The sequence below is a fragment of the Camelus dromedarius genome, chromosome 24 (assembly GCF_036321535.1).
Source record: "Camelus dromedarius isolate mCamDro1 chromosome 24, mCamDro1.pat, whole genome shotgun sequence".
In the NCBI taxonomy this organism is placed as follows: Eukaryota; Metazoa; Chordata; class Mammalia; order Artiodactyla; family Camelidae; genus Camelus; species Camelus dromedarius.
Genome location: NC_087459.1, coordinates 30,790,934 through 30,817,108, shown reverse-complemented (window position 1 = coordinate 30,817,108; position 26,175 = coordinate 30,790,934). Strand labels below are relative to the sequence as shown.

Below are 26,175 nucleotides of genomic sequence, written 5' to 3'. Positions count from 1 at the left end.
CAACCCCACCTCACAGAGCAGAACCAGGAAAGGCTGCCCTGGATCAAGGAGACCTCGAGGGGCCATTAGGCCCCAGCTCTCTTCACTAACCCTAACATGCTCCAGCAACTGTGGGGCACAGCCTAGGCCTACCCGCTAAGCCTCCCTGAGGCTGGCTTTTTCTGAGCCATTGTGCATTTGGGAAACAATCCCAAACTGACTAAGACTGGGGGAGCTGCAAACATCTCCCTGTCACAGAAAACAAAGGACCCCGCTCCTTGGGTCCTGCAATTCTGTCCCTCCTCCAAGCCGCACCCTGACCTCTCCCTTCAGTGCAGAGCACAGACAAGGAATCAGTTTATAAAATGGAGTGATGTGCCTGCCATCACGATACGCTCAGGAGGGAACTAGGATTTATGGAACAGTTGGTAAGTCACACAAAGAACAGAAAGAAAAAGGCCTGGCCCATGGAGGCCCCAGGTGTTCCAAACCACCTGCCTGCCTACTTCCTCAGGTACACTTTACCCCACGTGTGCCTACCATGGCCACATCCCGTACAGTCACCCTCAGAATCCCGGCACCTGCAAGGTTCAAGCTCACACGAGGGCAGGAATCCCCTCTCCCCCCTCTCCAGGTCTACGGCCAAGGCTGTGGCTGGGTGAGCCTGGATCACTGAGTCCTGCCCTGAGGAGAGGTCAGGGCCCAGGACTGTCCATCCCGACTCAGCGCTCATCCTGTGCTCTGTATGTCATTCCACATACATGGTGAGGGGTCACATGGGAAAACACAGCACAGCGCCTAGTGAAATAAAGCTGGGCACAGAACTGCACAGGCATGATTTCTGCTGTTGAAGAAAACAGAGGGGAGTGGCAGAGTACATGCTTAGCATGTGCCAGGTCCTGGGTTCAATCCCCAGCACCTCCACTAAAAAAAAAGAAATGTATAAGGGAATACAAAAATGGGTTATTTTTTCATGCTTGGCAATACTTTCTAAGTTTTCTACAGGTAGTAATAATATACTATTATAGCAAAAATAAGCTTTAAATAAAGGACAAAGATTTCCTGTCACCAAGTTGAGTTTACCTCCAACTGCCTCCCATGGAGAGTGAGTGATGAGAAGTGGCTGAACAGCACAGGGAAGGCCCAGCTCCTCACTGTGAAGGCTGGAGCACCCCTGAGGGGTGGGGCGGAGAGGCACTGGTGGAGGGGCAGGTAGTTTTGGCCCATGGTCAGATTAGCTGTAAATTCTTTCAGTGAGTCTCAGAAAGGAATTTCCCTCTGACTGGTGAGAGTCTTGAGTAGTTTTAGTTAGAGCCTCCCTAAAGCAGGGGGAATTCAAGCTGGGGAACAAGTACAATGTCTTAGTGGGATGAATGCACCCCAGCACCCAACCAAGGGTCCGTGAGCTCTTGCTAGATAGAAGCGGACACCCAGGCCAAATGAGGGCCCACCATCCAAAAACCTCAGCTACTCAGAATCACAACAACTCACCCACAACACCTCTTCCTTGGGGTCTGAGAGCAGCAGAACTCCCCACTTGGAGAGCCCCCCACCCCCAGCCTCTGAGCACTGCAGAGGGAGCTGATCCTAGGAGGGGACCTGGGGACCTCATCCCTAGCTCTGGAGCTGGCATGGCCCCTTGTCCAAGAATGAGAAGATACTCAACACAGGGCAAGGTGGTAGAGGCACCACTGACACTGAGTGAGGGACAGTATGGCCATCTAGGTCCCTGGGCCGAGCTGGCTGCACCCCGAAACAAGATCTCCAGAAGTAGCAGGGCCCCAGAGGGACACCAGCCTGCCCTGAGGCCAGGGTCTGTTCATTTGTCTTCTGCCATCAAAGTGCTCAGGGGCTGGAGGTCTGGGCCCTGGAGTGTAGGTGTCTGGTGTAGGGTTACTCTAGGCTGCAGTGGGGACAGGGTTCCTGCAGAGTTTGCTAGTTCCCAGATGCAAAGCTGTTTTAGATCCAAGCTGTGGACTCATCAGTCTACTCATGAGCCTGGAGTTGGGGCAGAGAAGATGCTCTGACAAATTGGGGGTGGGAAGGGAAGGCTTTCTCAACAGTGGCCCTAAAGGTCAAACATAACTGCTTCTTCCAGAACTCCCAGGGGAGAGTGGAGAAATGGATCCTGGGGAGTGGGCATCTGATTTCCCTGAGACATTTGCTCCCAAGGACCCTGACACTGGGACACGATTAGCTCTGAGCCTAGTGATACTCCCAGAGGGTGACCAGTGGCCTTGTGAGTAGGGCCCCCAAAGCACCTCTGGTAAGCGCCCTATTCGGTACTAATAAAAGGTCCATCCTGGTAAGCAGAAAAGCCAATACAACAAGGAAACCAGGCCAGCCCACCAGGCCCAGGCGGCGACAGTGTCCTTGGGAGGTCTGTAGTCAGCCGCAGGAAACAGGGTTCAGCCACAGGCAGGGACCTGCCAGGTGACCACACTGGGCATTTGCAAGGGAGGGCGTCTCTGCCATCTAAGCCAGATGAGGAGAAAGGTGGCAGGAGATGGGTGGGTCAGCAGAGGCGAGGAGAGTGAGGACCAGTGAGCTGGAGGTGGTAGCCGAGGGGAGCCGGAGCAAGGGGGCTTCAAGCCAGCACTCAGTAGGTGGCAAGGCACCTGAGTGGGAGAATTTGGCCAGAGTCCAAACCTTACATGTGGCCCAACTTGTCAAAAAGCACAAGAAAGGAATACACCTGTGTTTTGCAAGACCACAATCTAGAAATACAGAAACTCTGCTGGGCTTGGAATGGTGTCTGTCCTGCCTAGACCCAGCAATTCTCAATTCTTAACTAGCTCAGTGGCACAGAAATGAATGCAGGGAGAAAAAGGGAGGGAGGCATAGGGAGCATTCAGCAAAAGGACAGTTGAGAAGGAAGATCTTAGGTAGATTCACTCTGCCCGAGCTGACTCCAGCCTTTGCTACTGCGTCTGCTCCCAGGAGACAGGTGACTTAGCTAAGACCCTGCCTGGTTCCTGCACCCACCGCCAGGCCCCGCAGACGGTCGAGGCAAGGGTAGGGGATGGGAGACCATTCCAGGCTCACCAGTCCTGCCACAGGGGAAGGCAGGGGGCACTGGTCCAGCTAGCCATCCCCCTCAGTGAGCTGCCACACCCCAGCCAGGTTCACGGGGCACACTGTGGGGACCACCTAGGCTCGGGCCTGCAAAAGGATCTGCTCCGGGACCCTCCAAGAAGCACAGAAAAGGGGGCACATCCAGACCATGTGTTGAGAGACTGACCAACGGAGGCCTAAAGCCCCTTCATCTCCAGGTGGCTTGTCTGAGCTGTGCCCATCAACAGGGCACACCTCCCACTGAGACCCTCTGAGAAACATCACCTACATCCCAGTCGCAGCCTGGAGACAGCAGCAATACTTCTTGCAAGCCAGAGCCCTCCCCATCCTGAAGGCCAGGAGAGTCCACGAGAGTCATGGAGACCTGGGGCAGGAAGGCCAGCCTGCAACACAGCGGGAAGGCCTGGGCCCTGAGGCCGAGCCCGCCGTGGGCAAGTCACTTAATCACTACTTTAAAAGGCGACTTCCTCACCTGTAAAGTGAGCCCGACAAGCCCTCCCCTGCTGTGTCACAGGGCTGTTACGAGGACAAAAAGTACACGGGGAAATTTAAGAGCACGTGTGTAGGTTTGGGGCTGCCTGTGCTTCTCCGTATTTTATTTAAAATGTCTATTCCCAGCTGTCCAGGGACGTCTATCCAGGCACATGAGACACCCAGTGCCCCTTGCTAGGCTGGCATCACTCCAGCCCAAAGCCAAGCACACGCTCTGTGCAAGGGCCTTCCCTGGCCTTTCTGAAACACTGGGAACAGCTCATAGCTCTTCACGGAGCATCTCCATGGAACCAATGGTCTGATGGCCTCAGGTGGGAAATTACAGGTTTTGTTCACATTCTTTATTCTCCAGATGAGCACTGAGAGGTGGAGGAAGAGCCGGAGCCAGGCCCGAGGTCTCCAGAGAAGTCCACCACCCTGAAGGCTTCCTGTATGCCTCCCTCGAAAATCTCCTCTCTGGAAGGTCCAGCGCTGCCCATCCAGGCCAGAGGCCTGACCCTGGGCCTCCCAGGGTGAGAGCTGGCCAAACGGCAGGGGAAGCAATTCAAGTCCAGGAACTGGAAGGCAGCTCCAGCGCTCCGGGACCCACGGGCTGCCCCTCACCTGGCCCCTCTCAGCTGGCCTCTTGACAACCGGCCCTCACATACAAAAAAACCATCAGAGGCTCCAAGACAGGGACAGTGGATCATGTTGAAAGACTCGTAAGAGGAACCTTGATGTTCTCTAAAGGCTCCCCGGCCCTCGGGATTCTGCAGACTGGAACCAAGAGGAGCCAGCCCACAGAGGCAGAGGCGAGCTCCTGGTGCAGCCCATCCCACAGCGCAGACCAGCAGCACCGAGGCCGCAGCAGAGATTGAAGGTGAGGGCCCAAGGCCGACGGAAACCCCAAGAGACTCCATCTCACACTCACCTGTGTAGACACCAGTGACAATGTCTCCCTCCTCAGGACGGGGGCTATCTGGGACCCAAGGCTCCTCTCCCTGCTCCAGCCGGAAGATCAGATCCGGCTTGGGGATTGGGTATCCTGCCCCGGAAAAAAGTACGCGGCAGCTGCAGGGATCGCCCGCACAGCACTGTCACCCTGTCACCGCAGGCTGCTCAGGACCCTCTCCTCATCTCCACCTTCCCAGGACCAGCCTTCCCACCTCCCTGGCTCCGCTGGGAAATTCCACACTCCCTGCTCTCTAGAACCTGGCTCTGACCCCCGCTCTCTCACCAAGCCCCTTCCACACTTTCTCTGCAGGGTGCCCACCCCTCTCCTGTCACCTGACTCCCCACCCCTTGAGGCCTCTAAGGAGTACACAGCAGAGACCAGAGCTGGGCTGGCAAATCCCTGGGACGTGCCCCCACCCAGAAGCTGGGTTGGCCCTAGGGCTTCCCTGGGAGGTGGGCTGGCCCCAGCCCCCGCTTCAAGACCCTGGGGCTCCAGAAACCACCCTCCCAGACAGTTAAGCCCCTGGCAGCCATCACACCAGGATGCCTCCTGCTGACAGAAGGCTCTGCTTACCCAAGGACACCAGGATCCCATAGTTTTCCTGCATGACTTCCTTGTAGAGTGCCCGCTGCTCCATGTCTAGCCTTTCCCACTCCTCCAAGGAGAAATACACAGCCACGTCTTCAAAGGTCACCAGCCCCTGGAAAACAAAGAACCCTGGCCACTGCCCTATGCTGCCCCAGGCGAGAGGCAGGAGATAAGTTCAGTGGGAACTGACCTTGCCCTCAACATGGCATTCATGGGGACACAGCCCAACACCCCATTACTGGCAGGCCTACAAATGCCCGACAGAACTAGGGGCTTCCAGGCCTTGCCACAGCCCTGGGAGGCACCCATTCCCATCCAGAGATAAGGAACTCAGGCTCAGAGAGGGAGAATGCTCAGCTCAGACAGGGCAGAGTGGGGACTCACACCTGAGTCAGGGGACCACGAAGCCCAAGACCCCAGGGCTGTGCTGTGTGGCCACCTCAGCCCTCCTACTTCACTGTCTGCCTCCAGTCAGTGGTCACATCAGCGGTGTGAGGGCCCACACCTGGTTGGACAAGTGGCACCAACTAAACTGAGTGGGGGCACTGGTGCCTGATCTGACTGGTCTCCACAGGAAACCAGAGCTTGGACAGGTGACAAGCACTCCAGTTAAAGGCACAGCCCAGACCTGGGGGAGAGCCAGGGCTGACAGAGCAGAGCACGGAGCAGGTGAGTGCGTGGTGGTCAACACGACTGGGACATTCCAGTGTCCTGGAAAGGGTCAGGCCCCAGGAGAGCAAACCATAGCCCATGGGCTTGTTCCTGCAGCCCTGTCCTGGCTCATAGCCTGGGCTCTGCCTGAGAACCACAGCACCAGTGCCCTGCCAACAGGGGTCTCCGGATAGCAGGTACCAATACCCTGGGGAAACCCGGCCTGGTTAACTGAGTCCCAAGGGAGAGGGCAGCTCACCTGAGACCCAGATATCAGGAGATCATCCTCCTCCTCTTCCTCCTCCTCTTCCTCCTCGTCCTCCTCCTCCTGCTCCAGGTCCTCATCCCGAGGTGTGGCTGGAGCCTGGGAGGCCTGCAGGGCTGAGGGGAGAGACCTCTGAGGGGCCAGCCTTTGGCATCGGGCATCACTGCCCTGGCCAACTTCTGTCCATCCAGCCGCCTGGGTCAGCAGCTCCTGGCAGCTCCCGCGTTTCAAATCCTGTGCCCTGAGGGTCCAGCTCCACGCCATCAAGCCAAAGAGCTCCTCCCGGCCTGCCCACCAAGGTCCCCATAACTTCTCCCCAAGGGCCAGCTCCTCTTTCTTACCTTTTCCCTGAAGAACTGGGGACTTGGCATCACCATCAAAGCTAAGGCATTCCTGGGTCCCCAACGGTGGACTCTGTTCTTCTGCCACCACCTCTGCCACGTCCTCGTCCTCCTCCACCTGCACCTGTTCCACCTGCCCTGCCTGCACCCTCTCTGCCTCCAGCTCCTCCACCACCTCCGTCATGTCCTCATCCTCGTCCTCCTCCACCACCAGCATCTCCTCCTCCTCCTCTATTTCCTCCACCTCTTCCCCCTTTTCCTCTTCCTCTTCTTCCTCCTGATCAGGACATTCCGACCCATCCTCCGCCCTCTGCAGCTGGGTAGCTGGGGACTCCGGAGTCGTGTGAAGGGCTGCCATCGTCTCGGGAAGGAAGCCTCAGCTGGGCCTGAAACACAGACGGGCACCAGTGATGAGCTGCCCGCCGCCCGCTCACGCCGGGGGCCTCGTGGGCCTGGCGCCGGCCCTCTGAGGGAGGCAGGTTGGTTTGCCCCGCGATACAGTAACGGCCCGGAGCTGAGGCTGGACTGGAGGGCTTCCCATGATCTCATATGGCCAGCCTCGATTCTGTACACAGAAAAGCTCCCAAAGAGCCCCTCACTGGGACTGCCATTATGTGGCCTCAGCTCTCGCAAGCAAAGACACCCCTGGTGTGAACTGCAGTGATTTCCTGCAGTAAATTAGGGATTTACCTCCAGTTTTTATCCTCAAGGGCATGGAAGCATCGAGTCCAGGCAACACGCCCAAAGGTGGCCCAGCCTGTGTTTAGCTGAAAGGGGTGCACAGCCCGCAAGGAACAGCCCGCCTGATAGATGGGCAGAGGAGATCCTCACCCAGCTCTCAATGTGCACAAATTCAGCGGGCAGGGAGCGTGGGAGGTGAGGTCTAAGCACGGGCAGGCCAGGGACATGTGCCACCACTGCCAGGGAGGGCCCGCTTTGCAAAGCCAGCAAGTCAGGCTCCTTCCTATGAGAGGCAGTAGAGAAGAGGCCCTGAGCAGGCATTACCCTTTGCAGCCCTCTGACCCCTTGCTCCGCCCAGGGCATCTAGAAAGAGCTCAGCAGATCTTGGAGATCTGGCTCATTGCTAGACCCACAGAGGTGAGGTAAGATGCCCTGTGACATCTCTTCAAGTCTGGGGATCAGAGGATACTAAGTGTTGAATTGTCAGAGCCCCAACAGCTCACAGGGTCCCACTCTCACACCGACATCACAGACGGCTCAGCTCACGCACCCAGGGGAGACATGGCCTAATGGCACAGAGCCCAGGGCCATGAACCCAAGAGGGACGGGATGCTGTGGGCCTGGGGGTCACTCCGCCCTCGCAGCTGCACATCCTTCACCTGCCCCAAAGGAGTCTCAAGCACAGGACAGAGTCACAGGTTTTGACGAGCCAGTTTCTGTGGCTCCTTTTTCAGTGCAAACCTAGGACTAGTTTCATTACCCAGGATGGCCCCATCAGTCTCTCAGAACTGAATGGGGCTGCTTCCAATGTGAGCCAAGCCCACTACAAATGCAGCGACCCCAGAATACAAGGAAGAGAGCATGAACCCCAGAGGCTCCTGAGATGTCAGTCCACACAGGACAACGGGCACCCCGTCCCCAAGCTCATCCAGCTCTACCAGCAGACAGCGTCTGCCACAGAACCCCGAAAATAGGACAGGGTCCCCACAGAAAGATGCCCAAAGACATGCGAACAGTTGAGACAACCGGGCACCTACAAGAATTCCTTAGTGACTAGCTCTTATTCCATAACGCATCACTTTTCTGTTAATCAGGCAGTATATGCTCATTTTCTGAACTGCTTTGAGCTGCTACTTTAAAATCCACACTTTAACAGCGAGGGAACAGCTCCTCCCAAAGACCAGAGCCTAAGTCCAGGGGCAGGGGCACACTGGCATCCAGAAGCCACCTCTGTCCCAACACTCACGCTGTCCCCATCCTAGATTCAGAATCACTGAACCAAAGGTGCAGGTCATGTCTGACAGATCCACCTCAGCCTTTCCCAGAGCCTACCTCCTCAGTCCCCACAGCTATTTGGGTACATGTTTCTCTACAGCCTGAGCTGTAGAAACACGTGTGCCATGTGTCGCCTTAGTCACCTGCATGAGGACACGGCCCTGCCCAGCACTCAGGGCTTCGAAAATCCTCAGGAGAGGTTTCCCAATCACTACCGACTTCAGGCCCAGAGGGAGGCTTTTCTCATCCAGGTCTCAGGATGCAAATTCAGGCCAGATATCATGCCAAGCCCAGCAGAGCCACCTCCTGCCTGGCCTCTACCCAGAGCAGATTCCCACAGGCCAGGCCACTGTATCTGAGGATCCATGGCTTTGAAATAAACTGGCACCATGCTCGTTCTACCTCAGGACCTTTGCAATGCCATCCCCACTCCCAGACACTTTCTTCCCCTCTTCACTGATCCTTTGCAGGCAGCCTCCTGGGCCCCTATTACACACAGTTCCCTGGACTCTGCCCTCACAGCACCCACATTTTAATATACTTACAGAATTGTCTGCTTATTGCCTGTCTCCCGAAGTTCACAGTGAACTCCAGGAATGCAGAAGTTCCCTCTGCTCATCTCTGAATCCCCTTGTGCCAGATAGAGTGAGCACTCAAATTCTTATTGAAGAAATGACTCTAAAGTCTGTGGTCCATGTGATGAACATAAGACTTTATTTAAACTCAGAATTCTGGCCCCACTGTGATGTTACAAAACAGACTGACCACTGCTGAGGGTCCTTCAGACCAGAACCCACTGGAAAGTCTCTGCCTCTAAAGGGGCTGATGCCTGAAGCCCCTTCTCCCAAGAGGTGCACCTGCTGGTGACTGGAGGAGGGAAAGACCCAGCAGTCGTGGAGGCTGGCAGTCACTCTGCAGATAGGATGGGGCTTAGCATAGCCAGGCATCCCGTATACCCTGACCCAGAACCCACAAGAGAATGGTTCTGGAAAATGGACCTCAGTCACGTGGGTGCTAGGTTCCTTCTGCCTCACCAGGCTAGCTGTGCTGGGCATGCCCCCAGACCTGCACACTCTCCTTTCTTCTCTCTCTAGCCTGCCAGCCCACCAGAAACTCACTTCCTGGCACCAGGCTCAGGATGCCACAGGGAGTCAGGTAAGTAACCCCATCAACATAGCCCCACAGGTCATCCAGGACTCTTATTTCCACAGGGGTGAGGGGTGTGCTGCACCATAGGATACTGTGGTGCAGACATTTAGAATGGGGGTGTGACAAACATCTTCCACGGGGAGAAGAAAGGACCACTGACAGGGAGAGAGGCAAACTTTGAAAACTTTTAGAAACTCTCCACTAAAGTTCCCATAACCAGGGAACCTACACACAGAAGCAGGGGAAATGTGTGGGTGCACACATATCTAGGCCCCTTCCTTGCCCCTGGTGGCCTTACTGACTATACCCATTATTCAAGGCCTTACAAGCTTTCATCTCCTCCAAGACACCTTCCTTTGACTACTAGGATCCTTTTTGTCCACCGATTTGGGCTCCTCTACACTCCTGGGTTTGCTCCTGGTGCAGGTGTATTCATGGGGCCATCCCTGCTACCTGAGGGCAGCTCCTCACCACGCTGGCCAGCTCCCCAGACCTGCCAACACTTGTTGAAACAAACCAAGTACCAAGGTCTCCCCACACAGGCACAGTTAAGGGCCTGATCCTGTATACCTCCCCTTCCCCTGCCCACTGGGTCCTCCACCAAAGGCCAGCCCTTCTCCCACCACGGCAGCCACACAGGGCAGCCCAGATCCCATCCAACCCCAGGAATAAGTTCCCCAACCCGCCTGCCTGCAACAGAACACCCAGCATAGCACCACCGGGACCTCCATTTGCAGAGGGAGAACCCAGACAAGGCCCCCAAGGTCACTAAGCAAGTTCGCAGGGGCACGAAACCAAGCCACTTCCATCCCTCCAGGGGGCTTATCGGGCCTCGGCCTCCCGCAGAGGCCAGGGCCGTGACAGTCCCTCCTGAATGGGTGTGTCCCCGGGGGCGGCCGCGGCCCCACCCCCGCCCCTCCGGCCTAGGCGGTGGCGGGCACCTCCCAGGAGTCGCGCGTGTGTGTCCTCCCTAACCTGCCTACTCCATGCCGCCCGCCCGGACCGGCCCTGGGGGTCGGAGACCGCCCCCATCGCGCAGGCCGGGGGAGGGGGTGTCCACGGGCCGCGCCAGGCGTGGGCGCGGCCGCCGAAGTCCCAGCCAGCTCGCCGCTCTGGCCTCGCCGGACCGGGGCCCAGGCCCCGCTGGCCGCACAGCGCGCCGCGGCCTCCCTGCGGCCTCCCGCGCCGGCGTCGAGACCCCAGCCCCACGCCCGCGCCCGGCCCGCCGGCACCTGCCGCCTGTGCCCGCCGCCTCCTGGCCCCGCCACCCACTCACCTCAAGCGCTGGCCGCCGAGCCGCCGCCGGACGCCGGGGCCGGGCCGGGGCCTGCGCGCCCCGCGCTACACAAAGTGACGGCCCCGGAGCTGCGCGGCGGCGGCGCGTGGGCACCGGAAGTGCCGCCGCCGGGCTCCGCCCCGCCAGTGCCCACGGGGGGGCACTTCCGGTCACGCGGGGTCGCGCGCGGCCCGGCGGGGGCGTGCGTGGGGGAAAGGAAGCTCCTCTGGTGGGAGGGCGCCGTCGGCCCAGTGTGCTTGCGCGGGTGTGCACCGCGACCCCAGCCCTGGGAACTCTGGCGCCCCCCCCCCGCGCCTCCCCAAGAAGCGACCCCACCTCTGGGGACCCCAGCCCCGCCCTGCCCCTGGAGCGCTCCCGCTCCCCAAACCCGGCCCGGTGTCCTCATTCCACCACGATTCAGGGAGCGCAACTGAGTGCCAGACCCGGCTAGGCCCACCCCGGCCTCGGGACCCTCCCCAGGCCCCACGACAGTGGAGGGAGGCGATGACCCCTATGAGAGGCCTCGTGGAGGCGTCCGGTTGGCCCGCGTGCCCTCAGACCCGGGCGGGGGCTATCCCTACTGGTGATGGGCCAGCAGGACTGGAGCAGGTGGGCCGGATGCTCACAGCTCGTGCAGGGCTGAGGCTGGGTGAACGTGGAGGGAATGTTCCCAGAATGGATGAGGACTGAGGGGACCGGGGGAAGCTGGATGAATGCAATAAGGGCCTCAGATCTAGAGGCTTTACCTGGAGGGACAAGGGATCCATGGGGAGGGCCCTCTTCTGGAAAGGGAAGGGTTCTCTGAGCAGGAGGCAGAAGGCACAGATGGCTGCCTAAGGAGCTGTGAGAAGGTGAGGTCAGTGGACTCAGTGGACACTGCAGCCCTCTCCGGAACCTATCTGCCTCCGCCCCAGGGGCTGCAGCTGGGGTCTGACGGTGAGCTCTTGCAACCACGGAGGTTGTGCCCGGCTCCTTCCCAAGATCCTACCCCATGGGTACCCTTATTTTTATATTTTCATTGTTGTCCCTCAGCCTCAAGGCAGGGCAGCAACTGGACTGGGCTTCGGAAGGGTTCACAGCTGCCTGAAATAACAGCTTCTCTCCTCCAGAACCTCAGCCCCTGGCTGGTGAACTTCTCAGGCCCACGGGACTCAAACTTGCCGGCAGAGCCGTGCAGCCCAGCCCCAAGCCTTGCCCTCCTCCCCAGCCCAAAGCATCAGCTGAGCACCCTCCAGCTGAATCTAACTCCTCACAATGATTGTTTGGCTCCTGGTATTTTTTTAATGTTTGAAAATTAAAAACTGGCACTTAAAATTGAGGGTCTCTTGTAAAAAGGTTGAAAAAAATCAGAAGTCATGCCAACATAGAGCCTGTGGTTTCCAGGGCATGGGTCAGGGATCTGGGAAGTGACCAGCCCTCTGGATAAGACTGGGCTCTGTGGTGCTCCATCCATTGCACCCCCACGTTTCTGCAGGCCCACTTCTACATGGCACCCCCTCTCTGGTCCTGTAGGTCTCTGTGGTTTGAAACCCTGGACCCCTCCCCATGCTTCACTCCGGGTGGTTCCAATGAGAAGATCTGCAGGTGACAAGAGCAGCAGAGGCAGGTAAAGGGCAACAACAGGAATGGAGGCACCAGAGCCCGGCACCTGGACCAGAAGGGGTGGCACAGGGAGGGATGCTGCCAGACCCGCAGAGACCTGGAGGCGTGGAGATGGGTTCACCTGGTAGGAGCTGTGATTCTGGGGGAGGGGTGAGGATCCCCAACCCCATCCTGCCTGTGCTGCCCTCTGATCAGATCTGCTCCTGATGTGGAGGGGAGGAGAGCCCAGGGGGTGAGTCACCGTTAGGCCCAGAGCCAAGTAGAAAACAAATGGGAGAAGAGGGCACGTGAAACAGAGAACTAGCAGCCCATCCCTGCCTTAAAACCCTCCACCTTGTCAGGCAGGGGCCCCACTGCACCCCAGCATCTCCTCAGATGTCCTCCTGGTCCCATCTGTTGCATAACCTAAGACCCCCTGATTTCTCCCCCTTGCTTCTCTGCAGAGCTTTTCAAAAGAGCAGAGTCCATCAGACCCTCTCCCCTCAACAGGCCTTGCCCTCATGTTCCTTCCCCTGATCTCTCTGCTCAGCTGACCCCATCCTCTAGAGGCAGAGCAGAGGCTGCCGCCCTCGGCCCTTCAATTTCTTTCCCTCTCTGAGGGTCTCCTCACCACCGGCCCCCAGAGCCTCTCCTTCCTCCTGTCCTGTGACAGGTGTGACAGGCAGAGTCCCCAAAGCTCGTCTCATCCAGGACACTGAGTGATGCAGCCACACAGTGATGTAGTCCATCCTGTTGAGTGCATTGCAGGTCAGAATTAGACTTCCATCCCTCCCCCGCCCCACACCTATGACTTCAGGAGTGAGGTGAGCTCAGGTAGCCCACCCACTGTAAGTGAGAATAAAACCTAAGCCACTTAATAGGATCCTTGGTGTCTGTGTTTACTATAGAACCAAGTAAATATAGTTCCCCACTCTGGTTACCCAACCTGACCCCATTCCTTCCAGATCTACTCCCCACAGGAGAGTAGATTGGATTGGATGCTTGCGTCTGAGCCTTGCCAATGGCCTCGGACTGGCTGAGACTCTGCAGAAGACCCTTCCCCGAGCCCAACATCACCTTGGTGCTTACCCAGGGCAGTGCTAGGCTCTCCCATATGGGTCACGCTTGGACATCTCATGTCCTGAAGTCACCTGGCCTTGACCCTTCTAGCCACCTAAGTCCAGAGCTGCCAGCAGTCAAGGCTGGCTGCCCTAGGCAGCTATAGGCACAGACCATGGGGCAGGACCCTGGCCAGGCGGGCATGTCTTCATCAGGGTGCTGAAGAGCAGGAGACCAAGTCCCAGCCTTATGCCCCCCCCCCACTTTACTCCATCTCACAGTGATGTTCCTGAAAGTACCATGTGGCCCTGCTGCTTGGGTTTCATGAATGTCACTGCATCCTGGCCGCTGGCCCCCTCCTGTGGGTTCGCAGGTCCCGAACAGGATCCTTCACTCCATCCAAGGCCAGCAGCCCTACCCCTGCTTTTCCTCCATTCTCAATGGAAATTCTTGATTTGAGTGTGTGTCCACACGTTTATGCTCAGCCTGTATGCATCACACACTGGACGAGCATCGGACCCTGTGCTTACTCCCATTGGTGGGGGGTGGGGGAGACAGAGACCCTCACATGGGGGCCCTGGGGCTTCCCAGGTCCTAAGAATTGTGTGTAGATGGGTGTGAGAACCTGATGTTGGGAAGGGCACAAGGGCTGCCGGTTGAGGAATGAAAGTTGTTGTGGGTGTCCCAGGGCTGTGGGAGGAGAGAGGTTAACAGGAGTAGGACCAGCCAGGGCAAAATCTAGAAGGCCTGCAGGACCCACTGCATTCCCAGGAGATCCTGGTGACCAAACTCGTGAGTCCAGACTCAGCTAAGGCTTCAGCCCCACCCACAGGGAGACGCCGCTTCCGGCCACCCCAGTTTACCACATGGCCTCTCAGAACTCAGAGTTACGATCCTGCCTGGCAGTGAAGAGCCCTTTGAAAATGATTATAAATGAAAACAAGGCGTCAGTATTCCCTTTTGTGGATGACTGGAGATAGGGACGGGATTTGATGCCATTTCTTAACATGATGAACTGGGATCTGGATGTGCCCCAGTCCTGCCAATTGCCTGCCTCCCGAGGGGCAGCTGCTGAGCTAGAAACACAAGGACCAGCAGAGGAAGGGACCCCGCTCCACCTGAGGCCTCTGCCAACACGTGGCCACCCAGGGAGAGAGGGAGGGTGTGCCAGCCTGTGTCGGGGCTGGACCACTCTCCACCCTGCGGCTTCTGAGCCAGGAGGAGAGAAGAGGTTGGCAGTGTGTCCCGGGGGCAGAGTCTGCCCAGGCCTTTGCAGCCCAAGAGAGCAGGAAGCAGCAAGAACAAGAAAAACAGAGGCCCAAGCTGGATGCCACCACTTGGCCTGGCCAGAGCCAACCTGTCTGCAGCTCTTTGCTGGAAAGGGGCTGGCGGAGGTGGGCTGGCGGGGTGGAGTACGTGACAAGGGAAGGGCTGGCCTCAGCGTGAGCTCCCCCAGCACCTGCCCCCTGGGCTGCTCTCGGGTGACACAGCAGTGAGGAGTACAGGTCCTAAACACCCAGAGGAGGGCAAGTCCTGAAGTCCCAAGTTTGAAAGCCATGGGCCAGGAGCTGAGGGGAGCAGCAGTGATAAAGTCCATACACCTTCATGGGACAGGTGACATTTCAGCAAAGCCTGAAAGACAGCCAGAGACTGGGATGCAGTGGGGCAGGGGAGACCTGTCCTGAGCAGGAGCCTGTAGGTGGGAAGCTTGGGGCAAGTCTGAGGGGGCAGGGCCATCCTGTGGCTGGAGCCACACATCTCCTGAGGCGGGGAGGGGGGGTCCTCATGGCAGCAGGCAGCCAGCAAAGGCATCAGGCAGGGGTGGGTCCTAATTTACCAAGATAGATGGTGAGGGGTGGGAATAGCAGGGGTCCAGGTGTGTGGCAGGGTGATACCCAAAGGCTGTTGAGGTAGCACAGGTGGAAAGTGACAAGGCTGAGGGTGACAAAGTGTCTTAGTCCATTTGGGCTGCTACAGTTACCACAGGCTGGGTGGCTTAAACATTTATTTCTGACAGTTCTGGAGGCGAGGAAGTCCAAGATCAAGGCTCTGGCAGATTCCGCATCTGGTGAAAACCCTCCTCCTGGTTCACAGCTGGGGTCTTTTCCCTGAGTCCTCGCGTGATGGGAAGGGTGAGGCATCTCTCTGGAGGTTCCTTTTATAAGGACACTAATATCCTTCATGGGGGCTCCACTCTCAAGACCGAATCCCATCCCACAGTCCCCACCTCCTAATACAACTCGACTGGGGATTAGATGTCAACATGTGAATGTGGGTGGTGGGGAGGCAGACACAAACACTCAGTCTACAGCATAGGGTGACAGAGTTAAGCTGTCAAAGTGGGAAATTGCTGTTCCAAGGGGAACCTGATCACTTTGGGAACATCTCCTGGTTCTGTGATCCTCAGCACTATTGTGAAGGACTCTGCCCATCGTTCTTCCGGAAGGAGCCCTTCCTTGCTCCAGCTCCTCCCTCAGATGCCCCAGCCTTCCCAGGTCCTGAGTCTGCACCTGCCCACCAGCACAGGGCAGGCTGGGAGAGAGTGGTTGTGCTGGGTCCGGGGATGGGGCAGACAGGGGACTGCCAGAGAGCAGAGCATAGAAGCAGACGGCTCCCTGCCAGGCTGGGTGCAGACAGAAATGACAACAGTATCCACAAAACAGTGGCAGAGGGGCAAGTCCAGGCAGAAAGGGACCTGCAGAGGTGGGGTCTAGACTGCAGACAGATGGGGCAACACCGGGGTGTGACAGAGACTCTCTCCTCCACCAAACTTTTATTCTGAGCCTCATGTCACGTAGTCCTCCACTTTTGGACTTCTGTGTCTGTTACCCAGTTTTAGCAAAAATCCTGTCAAGTCAGTTTAGCCAGAATCCCCAGCCTTAATACCTGATCACCCTCCATATCTGATCAAAGTCTTACCCTCACCAATCCCTGGGTGATTTCTGAGCACCCTGGCCTGCCTTCAGAAAGAATCCTGTCAGGTCTGCTTAACCAGAATCCCCCCTCCCTGATGTTTCTTTCCTCTTAGTAATTTTCCATCCACAGGCTTCCTCCTCCCTGTTCCTTGGCTGTAAATCTCCACTTGTCCTTGCTGTGTTCAGAACTGAGTCCACTTTTGTTCTGAAGTCTCTTTTCTCCTATTGCATTGGGTCTTAAATAAACTTTATGTTTACCTTTTTGACTACTGTCCAGTCCTGGTTCCTTTTAACAGTGACACTACTGCCCTCTCTCGTGGGGGCTCGGTGGGGACATTGGTCTGCACCCCTCTGTGCCAGGCTCTTTGCCAGGCCATGGCATGAGAACCCAGGAGGAGCCCAGGAGAGCTTCCAGCAGGAGGTGGAAGCTAGGCAAGTCCTAAGAGCCTAGTGAAAGTGCTCTCTGCCCGGCTCGGGGCGGGGGCCAGTCCCTGAAGACAGCACATGCCTGCAGTTGGGTCTGTGCAGAAGTGGGGCCAGCCCAAAACCCATAGGCTCCAACACAGACACCCCAGATCTCACAAATCCCAAATGTACCCAGATGCCTCCTGGCTCCCACAAGCCTGTGTCCCTGCTGGTGAGCCACAGGAAGGCTGAGCAAGAGGATGAACTTCATGACAATCACTGGGTGGGCTGTCAGCCTCCTCAACACCAGCACCCCAGTGGGGGGCACAGCAGGAACTAGGCGGGTGACACCTGACCCCTGCTGTGAACTCTGTTTCATGGATACATTTTTATTTGCATTCTCCAGACTGTTTATAGATACACACTGCGGGGTGTCCACTGACCATGAGTGTCACACCCTAAGGATGTTCTCACTGTTGCCATGGTGAGAAGGTCTGGAGAGGGAAGCCTCTCCTAGCCCTTCCACACCCCACTCCCACCCCACACCCCCTGCCTTCAGGCCCTGGGGTTTTGTCATTACAAGCCAGGTCTCCTCCGGGGTCTCAGATTCATTGCCTCCCCTCTCTTCAGCCCTGTCTCTCTTTGATTTCCCTTCTAGGATTTGCAGCCAGAGGAGGAGGGTATGTGTCTCCCCAACCTGGGATGTCTCCACTCCTAACACAGGAATCCAAGTCCAGGACTCATTGGCCTGGGGAGCTGTGAATGGGGGATGAGCTGTTCGACCACATAGACAGGGCTCACAGTGCAGGGAAGCTGGGGTGGGGGCAGTGGACAGAGACTCTGGCTGAGGTAGGTGGGTGGGCAGCCCAGCTGCTGGACGGGGCCACCCCATATTCCCCACCAAGGATCTGCCCATGGCATTTATTCCAGACAAAATTGCAGGGGTGAGAGATGACTCAGGGGAGGTGGCTCTCGTCCCTCAATGGAGTGGAGGAGGGCACCTATTCCTGTTCCTGCTGCCCAAACTACTAATGGGGGGCCGGGGTGGGGGTTGACAATGACTGGAAACTGGGCTGGTTTGTGGTTAGGTGGCAAGGGTAAGGGTGGGGGAGGTCAAGAGGGAGGATGGCTCCCCCAGGGGCAGAGACTGGCTCTTGGGGCCTTCCAGGGTCCGTGCCTGGCTGGCTTCAGGACTCAGAAGTCATCTCAGGGACGGCGGGCAGGGAGGGCAGGCCTAGGCAGTATAAGCTGCTATTGCAATGGAGAAGTCAGGTACAGGTGGGAGCGATGCCTAGAAATTCTGGGGAGAAGTCAGAGCCATAGACAGGAGGAATTTGGGAGTCTGGGGCGATGGAAATTAAGTCTAGGGGCTGGATGGGGTCCCCTAGGGTAAGGATGTGGGCAGGGAAGCAGACTTATACAGACCCTGGAACCCACCCACATATAGCCGTGGAGCAGAGGAGAATCGGCACAGAAGTGGAAAAGGAATGTCCCCTGAGATTGTTCATGGCTGGGCTTCCTGGTCGAGTCTCAACCCTGCAGTCACTTTCATGGGTGCTGCTGAAAACCCGTGCGTTCTGGGTCAAGGTGCCCCTTTGGGAGAGAAGATGGGGAGAGGACACCTGTGCAAACTCCCCACATTGCAGGAAGAGGCTCTGTAAGTGGAGACCCAGTGGTCTCTGCAGGTGGCCATCCGAAGGAGGTGGATACACTGTGGGACTTCTGTGAATTTCCCAGCTCATCAGCACACAGCTCCTCCCAGCGATGAATGGAAAAACCACCTTCTGAAGATGACTGCTTAGGTGTGAGACATATATAACTGTACATGTACATTATTGTTGGGAGATTATATTGTTATATTATTGGGAATGAAAGTCAGACGTGTTCTCTGGCTGCATTTCCTGGATTAACCACTGGCTTCTAGGAGACCTCAGACAGGTGCCAAGGTGGGTGGGTAGTTAAAGCCTGTCGGTAGGGGAAGGGTGGTCCAGTTCCTTGCTTCTAGGGCAACCAGAAAAATGTTCCAGAGAAATGATGCCCCAAGAAAGCCACAAACACAAAGACAGGACAATGTATTTCCTTGTTTTTCTTTATTTTTCATTTTTTTGTATCTCACTTACCAACACATTTGTAAAATGTAGCAGGCTGTGTTAGTAAAGGAGAAGAGGGGGCGGGGAAGCAGGATCTGAGGAGCCACAGGTGGGGAGTCAGGAGCAGGAAGCCCTGCCCACCGTCCCGCCTTCCCGCAAGGCATTAGCCACTGCTGCTGCTCTTACAGACCCCCAGATGTTTACAAAATTGTCATAAAGAGCATTTCTGTTGCCTCCGATCCTTGTGCCTTTCATTCTCCCTGATGCCCTGAGATGAGGCAGGGTCTGCTCCGGCCAGCCCTCGGCAGAGCCTGGCCGGAGAGAAGCCTGCCCCTGTGTCTCAGGCCCCCACCCCAGAGCCTCAGTCCCAGGGCAAGCATCTGAGAAAGGAGGCCAGGGTGGGGCTACCCAGGAGCTCTTTGGAGGGGAGGAGGGACCACCCCTTAGGACCTTGGACAGCACTCCCGAATGCCCTCTGCTTCAGCCACAGGCTTCTGCTCAGGAGGACAGTAGGGAGCAGCTGTGGCCATAGGAACATGGCAGCAAAGAGACCTAGAGCTGGCCTCCTGGGCTTGCCTGGGTGGTCCTGGAGGGAAGGTCTCCCCTTCGCCCAGAGTGGACTTCCTGGCATTTGCACATTGACCCAGCGGACACTCTGACCCTGTGTTTATGAACACAAACATTTTAATCAGGATTACATCCACCCTGATGAGCTTTCTTTCGAGAAAATATTTTCAAGGCAAATGCCGTGGAGGACAATTTAATGCCTTGATCAGTTTTCTATATAGTGCAGATATTTCTTTTTCCCCCTTGAACTAATTTTCACCAGGACCAGATCCTTTTCTTGTGCGCTTTACCACTGATATTGGATCCCCTGGTTAGTGTTCGATCCATGTCGAATGTCGCCAACTGCTTCGTCTTGCCATTGGCAGTTTTCTCCTGTGGCTCTCAGTTCCCCGGGGAGAAACTGTGGCCGGTTTCTCACCAATCGGTACCGCGTGACAGACTTGAACCGTGTGCTATTTGTACTGATGTGCAATACCTGTGCTGTTTTAGTCTCATCGACTTTTCTCCGGTGGAGTGTTTCTGAGGGTGAATCCGTCCTGCCCCTCGGCTGATCCCGGACGACGGAGGCCTTTCCCGGCGATATTCCAGGATGTCCCGAGACCCCGGAATGGGGTCAAGACGTCCTAGCGGGCGCGGTGCTTCTCGGGTGGCGGGGAAGCGGCGCCCCCTGCCGACCTGGGCCCCTCCGGGTCACGGAGCCTTGTCCGCCGCCGGCTCGGTGCGCGGGGCCCCGCCGGCGGCCGTGCGCGCGCCGCGGAGCAGACCCAGGCCCCGGGAGCGGCCGGCGCCGTGCAGCTGGCGCTCGTGGCGGCGGATCTGCACCTTGTGCCGGAAGCGCTCGCCGCAGTCCTCGCACACGTAGGGCCGCTCGCCCGAGTGCGTGCGGCGGTGGCGCAGCAGGTTGGACGAGACGCTGAAGCGCTTGCCGCAGTCGCCGCAGGCGTAGGGCCGCTCGCCCGTGTGCGTGCGCTGGTGCTGCACGAGCGCCGAGCTCTCGCTGAAGCGCTTGGCGCAGTAGGAGCAGGCGTAGGGCTTCTCGCCCGTGTGGATGCGCTGGTGCGTCACCAGGTTTGAGTGCTGCGAGAAGCTCTTGCCGCACTCGCCGCAGCGGTGGGGCCGCTCGCCCGTGTGCGTGGCCTGGTGCCGCACCAGGTCCGTGCTGCGGCTGAAGCCCTTGCCGCACTCCCCGCAGATGGTCGGCCGGTCCCGGGCGCGCCGCCGCCGCCGCTGCCGGGCGGGCGTCAGGGCCGCGCTGCCCGCCGGGCCCGGGATGGCCACCACCGAGGGCGCGGACACGGCCGGCAGCACCATGAGCTCCTGCAGTACCACGTAGCCTGGGGGGGCCACCACGACTGCAGCGGGAGCCCCAGGTACCGAAGCCCCGCCGCCCCCGGCGGCGGGCACCAGCTCCAGCTGCAGCTCCGGCTGCACGGGCGTCAGCTCCAGCTGCACCTCCTGCTGCTGGGCCCCCAGCTCCAGCTGCACCTCCTGCTGCTGGGCCCCCAGCTCCACGGGGGTCAGCTCCAGCTGCACCTCCTGCTGCTCCTCCTGCTCCAGCTGCTGTTCCAGCTGCTGCAGCTGCTCCTGCAGTTTGAGCTGCAGCTGCCGCTGCTCCTGTTGTCTCTCCAGCTCCTGCTGCCGCTCCAGCTCCCGCCGCTGCTGCTCCAGCTCCTGCTCCGAACCCAAGTCCACTGGCAGGAGCTCCAGCTCTACCTCTTCCTCCTCCTCCTCCTCGGGCTCCAGTGGACGGGGCTGCAGCTGCTGCTGTTGCAACTGTTCTTGCTGCTGCTGCTGCAACAGCTGCTGCTGCTGTAAGTGCTGCTGCTGTAAGAGCTGCTGCTGTAACTGTTCCTGCTGCTGCTGCAGCAGCTGCAACTGTTCCTGCTGCTGCTGCAGCAGCTGCAACTGTTCCTGCTGCTGCTGCAGCAGCTGTTGCTGTACCTGTTCTTGCTGCTGCTGCAGCAGCTGCTGCTGCTGTAACTGTTGCTGCTGCTGCAGCTGCTGCAACTGTTGCTGCTGCAGCTGGAGCTGTGCCTGCTGCAGCTGGAGCTGTTCCTGCTGTGGTTGTAGCTGCTTCTGTTGCTGCTGTAATTGTTCGCGCTGCTGCAGCGGTGGCTGTTCCTGCTGTAACTGCTGTTTCTGCTCTTGCAGCTGCTGCTGTTGTCCTAGCAGCTGCTGTGGCTGTAACTGTTCCTGCTGTGGCTGTGACAGTGGCTGTTCTTGCACTGGCTGCTTCTGTGACTGCTCTTGCTGTTGCACCAGCTGCAGCTGGGCTTTCCGCAGCTCTTGTTCCACAGCCTGGGGCTCTTCCTGTAGTTCTTGCTGCTGTTGAGGCAGCGGCTGTTGCCCATCCTGCTGCTGCTGCTGCTGCAACCGCTCCTCCTGTGGCTGTGACAGCTGCTGCTCTTGCACCTGCTGCTCCTGTAACTGTGTCTGCCGCTGTATCAGCTGCATCTGTGGCTTCGGTGGCTCTTCCTGCACAGACCGGGGTTTCTCCTGCAGTTCCTGCTGCTGTTCAGGCAGCTGCTCTTGGCCATCTTGCTGCTGCTGTGATTCTGGCTGATGCCCTGATGACTGGTTCCGTGGTCGCTGCTGTCGCAGCCGCTTCTGCCGTGGCTTTTGCTGCAGCTCTGGCTGCTGTTCTAACTGTGGGGGTCGCGGCTCCTGCTTTTCCGGGGGGGCTTCCTCAGCGATTTCACCGGCCCCCATCAGGGCTGAGATTTCTGGCCGTGGTGGGCTGCTGCTCCTCTCCTGAGCCTCTTCTTCCTCCTGACTCTCACTCCCACCGCTGCCACCTGTAGTGAAAATGGCAGGAAGCCAGGAGAGAGATCTATAGGCAGCTCTCTGGTCCAGACCCCCAGGATCTACCCCCCTTCCCCTGCCCCATGTACAGTCACTCTCGGGTACACTCCTGAGCTCTCAGCAGAGACCCAAAATCAATGGACCAAGTGACAACAGCAACATGGTAGATACGGAAACTCCCAGAGGTGTGGAGTTGGCTTAGAAGTGTACCCAAGGGACTGCTGGGCACATCACTCTGGACCCCAGCTCCCCAACCTCTCCTCTGAGCCTTCTTCCACACAGGTTCCAGGCTTAGATCTTAGCAGTAACTCCCCCAGGGGTGCTTGGGGCTCCCCGACACCACTCCCTGAGAAGTCCTTTGTGCATAACCACCATTCAGTCAGAATCAGTGAACAGGCCATTCCAATGGCTCAGCCACAAGCCCATGCTGAACTCCGGCCTCAGTTAGGCTCACCCCTTAAATACATGAAACTTGCCTTCTCTGTAAATCACAAAGAATTTCTGTAAAGCTGCCTGGAAATGTTTCTGTAGCAGTTTCTAAAAGTCACCAAAGTGTCAGATAGAACACGAGGTTTCCAAGTGAAAAGTCCTCAGTTCAGACTCACTCTACCAGTTAGCAGCTGTCCAACCTCCTGCAGGCTCAGCGTCCTCCTTGTCTGTAAAATAGCTTAATGATTACTCACCCCGCCAGCTTAATGAGTGAAGCAGGAAGGACCCTGGCATACTCCCTAGTAGGAGCCTGAACAACCCCTCTCCCTCTGGGTTAGGAATTAGTTTGAAAATTAACAGTTTAGAAACACCAAGGATACAACTAGCTCCATTTGAAACAGCCTAAAGACTGGAAGTGTTTTAGACTGTTTTTCTGTAATGGAAAAGACTAACCCACAGCCCCAAGTCAACATGGCGATCGGCCAATGACTTAACCTCTGGGAACTGGAGCCTGCCCATCTGCTAAAGGAGATAAATCCCTTTCAGGGAAGTTGTGAGAATTAGAGGGGATACATGTGCAGCCCAGCCTTGGGCACGACGTAGAGCAAGCTCTGCTCAACTGGACTCACTCCATTGCTATGTCTCACTTTCTGCACAAAATCCGCATGCAGCTTCTCACTCTGAGTGTGACTGCTGTGTTACCAGAAAATCCAAAGAGGCTGTCTCCATTCCCAAGTCTCATCTCAACATCTGTTCTTCCTACAGCATCGTATTTTCAACTTTGTAATGGAAAGCAAAGGTTTGATTTATAAAATTTTTCTTTCTGGTCACTTTTTCTAGGAAAATATTGATTTTTTAAAAAAACCAAAGGATATCTACATGTAAATAATTCCCTTTTAGAAAACTATTCTCACTAACCTTTGCTTAGGCTAGTGGGTCAGTGAATGCATTTTCCTACACACACACTGGGTGGGAGTCTGCAGGAGGTGAGGGAAGACAGCTGTGAAAACCTGTCCCCTCAGAAAATCCAAGGTCTCCTGGACACTCCCTTCTCCCACCACCTCTGGGAACATCACACCTCTGTATGAGTCTTCTCATTTCTAGAATACTATGGCCACTCCCAACGTCTTACGGCATTTTAAACATTATTAACAATGTTTCAGTAAATGTATAATCGTCATCTGATGTGTATCCTTTTTTAAGATTTTTGTCAGTTAAATCTTTAAGCCAAAAGAGTCCTAGTTTAATCCACACGTCCCATGCCACCCTTCCAGGTACACTGGTCCTTTCCACGCTCTGTTCAACCCTACCCTAGCCCCTCCTTCCATGCCCTCCAAGCACAGAGTGGAAAGTTGGCTCCCACGGGCATGGCCACCATGGAAGATTTACCCAGAGTGGGTCCCAGAGAAAGAAAGGATCTTGAAAGTTTCTTACAGGGCCGAATCTGCCTCTGGGCAAAGCAGATGGAGAGAAAGATGGATGGAAGCAGAGGTGAAGGAAAAGTGGACAAGGTCAGAGGCCACAGGGAAAAGAAATGCCACGAGGCCAACGAGAAGGCCCCTCAGCCACTGAATTCAGTCTGGGAACTTGAGTGCGGAGCCAGGACAAGCAGGAAAACAGCAGAGGCTACCTGATGACTGGGAAACAGCAGCAGGTCCCAGGCAGCACACATCCAGTCTGGGGTGTGGGCTGAGAATGTCTGCACTGCCAGGCAACCCCTCCCCAGAAAGGCCACAGCCAAAGGGACCCACCTCAGAAGACCCCGAGGTGAAACTGCCACTATTACTCAGGGCAGCTGAAGTTGGCTGGTGTGAGTGGGTGCTGCCTGCCCTCCACGCCCCAAAACAGCCAGGTGGATGCCCTTCCAGACAGCAGGCTGCCTGCCACCCTTCGGGGCTCCCTCTCTGCCATGGCAGGCCAGGGGCTCTGTCAGAGGATCCTCGCTGGGGACCTGAGGACCATCTTCTGGTTTAGGAGGTCAGGGGCCCCTCCAGCCCCTCACCTGAGAGGGTGTGAGGTCCTGGGCCCCTGCCTTCAAGACGCCGAAGCTCCAGCACGAAGGTCTCGGTCACTGGCCCCAGCTCCATCCTGGAGGTCAGACAGAGATCCTGGGGAGCCGGCTGTGCTGAGAGGAAGGAAGGGAAGCTGTTCAGCCAGGTGGGATGCTGAGAGCCCTGGGCCCAGGGGCACTGACGGCCTGAGAGCCACTGACGGCCTGAGAGCCACCTCTGCCTCGGGCGCTCTCCGAAGCCAGTAGCTCCACCCCTGCTGGAAAGGAGGCAGGTGCAGTCCACAGCAGGGAAAGGGGTGAGCAAGGGCAGCCTAGACAAGGAATCCTTCCTCTCCTGACCTGGTGCAGGACCCACATTCAGCCCCACACCTGGGCCAGCCCGTGCAGTGGCTCCTTACTGAGAGACGACCGTGGGAATCAGACCCTCGCTAAGGTCGACAGCTGCAGTCCCAGAAAGGACATTCGGGGGATTTTGAAGGAAAAAAGGAGAGAGACCTGTCCATCTCACACGCCCTGAGCGCTCTTCCAAAGCACGGACAAGTCTGTTCAACTCCCAGGTCTCTTGCCTCCCAGACCACTCTGGGGGTTCCCAGCAGGCCTCAGGCTCCAGGCAGTGTGTGTCCGTCCAGGTGCCACCTCGGCTCCCCAGGAAGGCGCGTTTTCACACCACTACGACCCATGGAACTGGCTGGCTGCTGGCCCGGCGCTGTGCCCAGGCCATCCTGAGATCTACAGGGTTCCCTGCCTCACTCCTGCGTTTACCATGGCCCCTGCAGAGGTATCCCCATAGCCAGTCCTTCCTCCCCTCCTAACAGGATGGCACCAGGTCCCCCTAGACTTTCAGAATCCAATCCGAAACCTCCTAAGAGAAGAGTCCCCAGGTTTACCCAGCTGACCTCCCCACTGGGCCTCACCTGGTACAGCATTTCCTGCTCCTCACGCAGCCTCTGCACTAGGGGAGGTGTGGTCGGCAGGGGCTGGAAGGCGAAGGCCAAAGTGTTCAGCCAGCTCCTTCCTGAGGCGCCTCCATCCAGAAAGAGCCGGGGAGGCCCCAGGCCACCCGGGGGCCTTTCTGGTCTCTCCGGAGGGCCTATTGTGGTCAGGGTTGCCGAGGTCGCCTTGGGCCAAAAGAAGGGGCAGAGCGGAGTTCAAGAGCAAAAGTTTGTGTCGGCTCAGGCACAGCCCCGCAGCAGCGCTGGGCTCAGGGCGGGCCGTGCGGGACCATCGTGAGCGCCCAGGGCTGGCCCGGGGGCGGCCCGGGTGGGCGGCCCGGCCTGAGGTCGGCGGGGCCGAGTGACACCGATGTCGTTTCAGCCCGGAGCAGCGCGGGGCCGGCCAGGGTCCGCCGGCCGCCACAGGTGCCCCGAGTCCAGGGGCGGGCGGCCTGAGCCGGGCCGCGCGGGCTGCGGGCGGGGGGCGGGCGCCGCGGCCGGGCCGGGGTCCCCGTTCGCTCGCCCGCCCGCCCGATTGTGCGTCCGGCCGGCCGTGCGTCCGTGCGGGCAGCGGCCGGGCCGGGGGCGGGGGCGGCGGGGGCCGGCACAGGAAGTCCCCCCGGCATCCGCATCCTGTCCCCCTCCCGCCGCCCGCGCGGCCCCGCGCCCCGGCCCCCG

At 57.8% G+C, this 26,175-nt stretch overlaps 1 protein-coding gene across 1 annotated transcript in view; it reads right to left on the bottom strand.

Annotated features, from left to right (window-relative positions):
• LOC105099409 (zinc finger protein 316) overlaps nt 1-25,969 on the bottom strand; it is a 31,926-nt gene extending 5,957 nt beyond the window's left edge. The window contains exons 1-8 of the mRNA XM_064478167.1: nt 25,480-25,969; nt 24,557-24,674; nt 20,018-22,118; nt 7,157-7,289; nt 6,326-6,701; nt 5,979-6,100; nt 5,054-5,180; nt 4,457-4,570 (exon numbers count right to left, since the gene is read on the bottom strand). Coding sequence (XP_064334237.1) covers nt 4,457-4,570; nt 5,054-5,180; nt 5,979-6,100; nt 6,326-6,701; nt 7,157-7,289; nt 20,018-22,118; nt 24,557-24,674; nt 25,480-25,491 — 3,103 coding nt within the window. The 5' untranslated portion in view covers nt 25,492-25,969. The remainder of the gene's footprint in view (nt 1-4,456; nt 4,571-5,053; nt 5,181-5,978; nt 6,101-6,325; nt 6,702-7,156; nt 7,290-20,017; nt 22,119-24,556; nt 24,675-25,479) is intronic.
• Between the last annotated feature and the right edge of the window lie 206 nt (nt 25,970-26,175).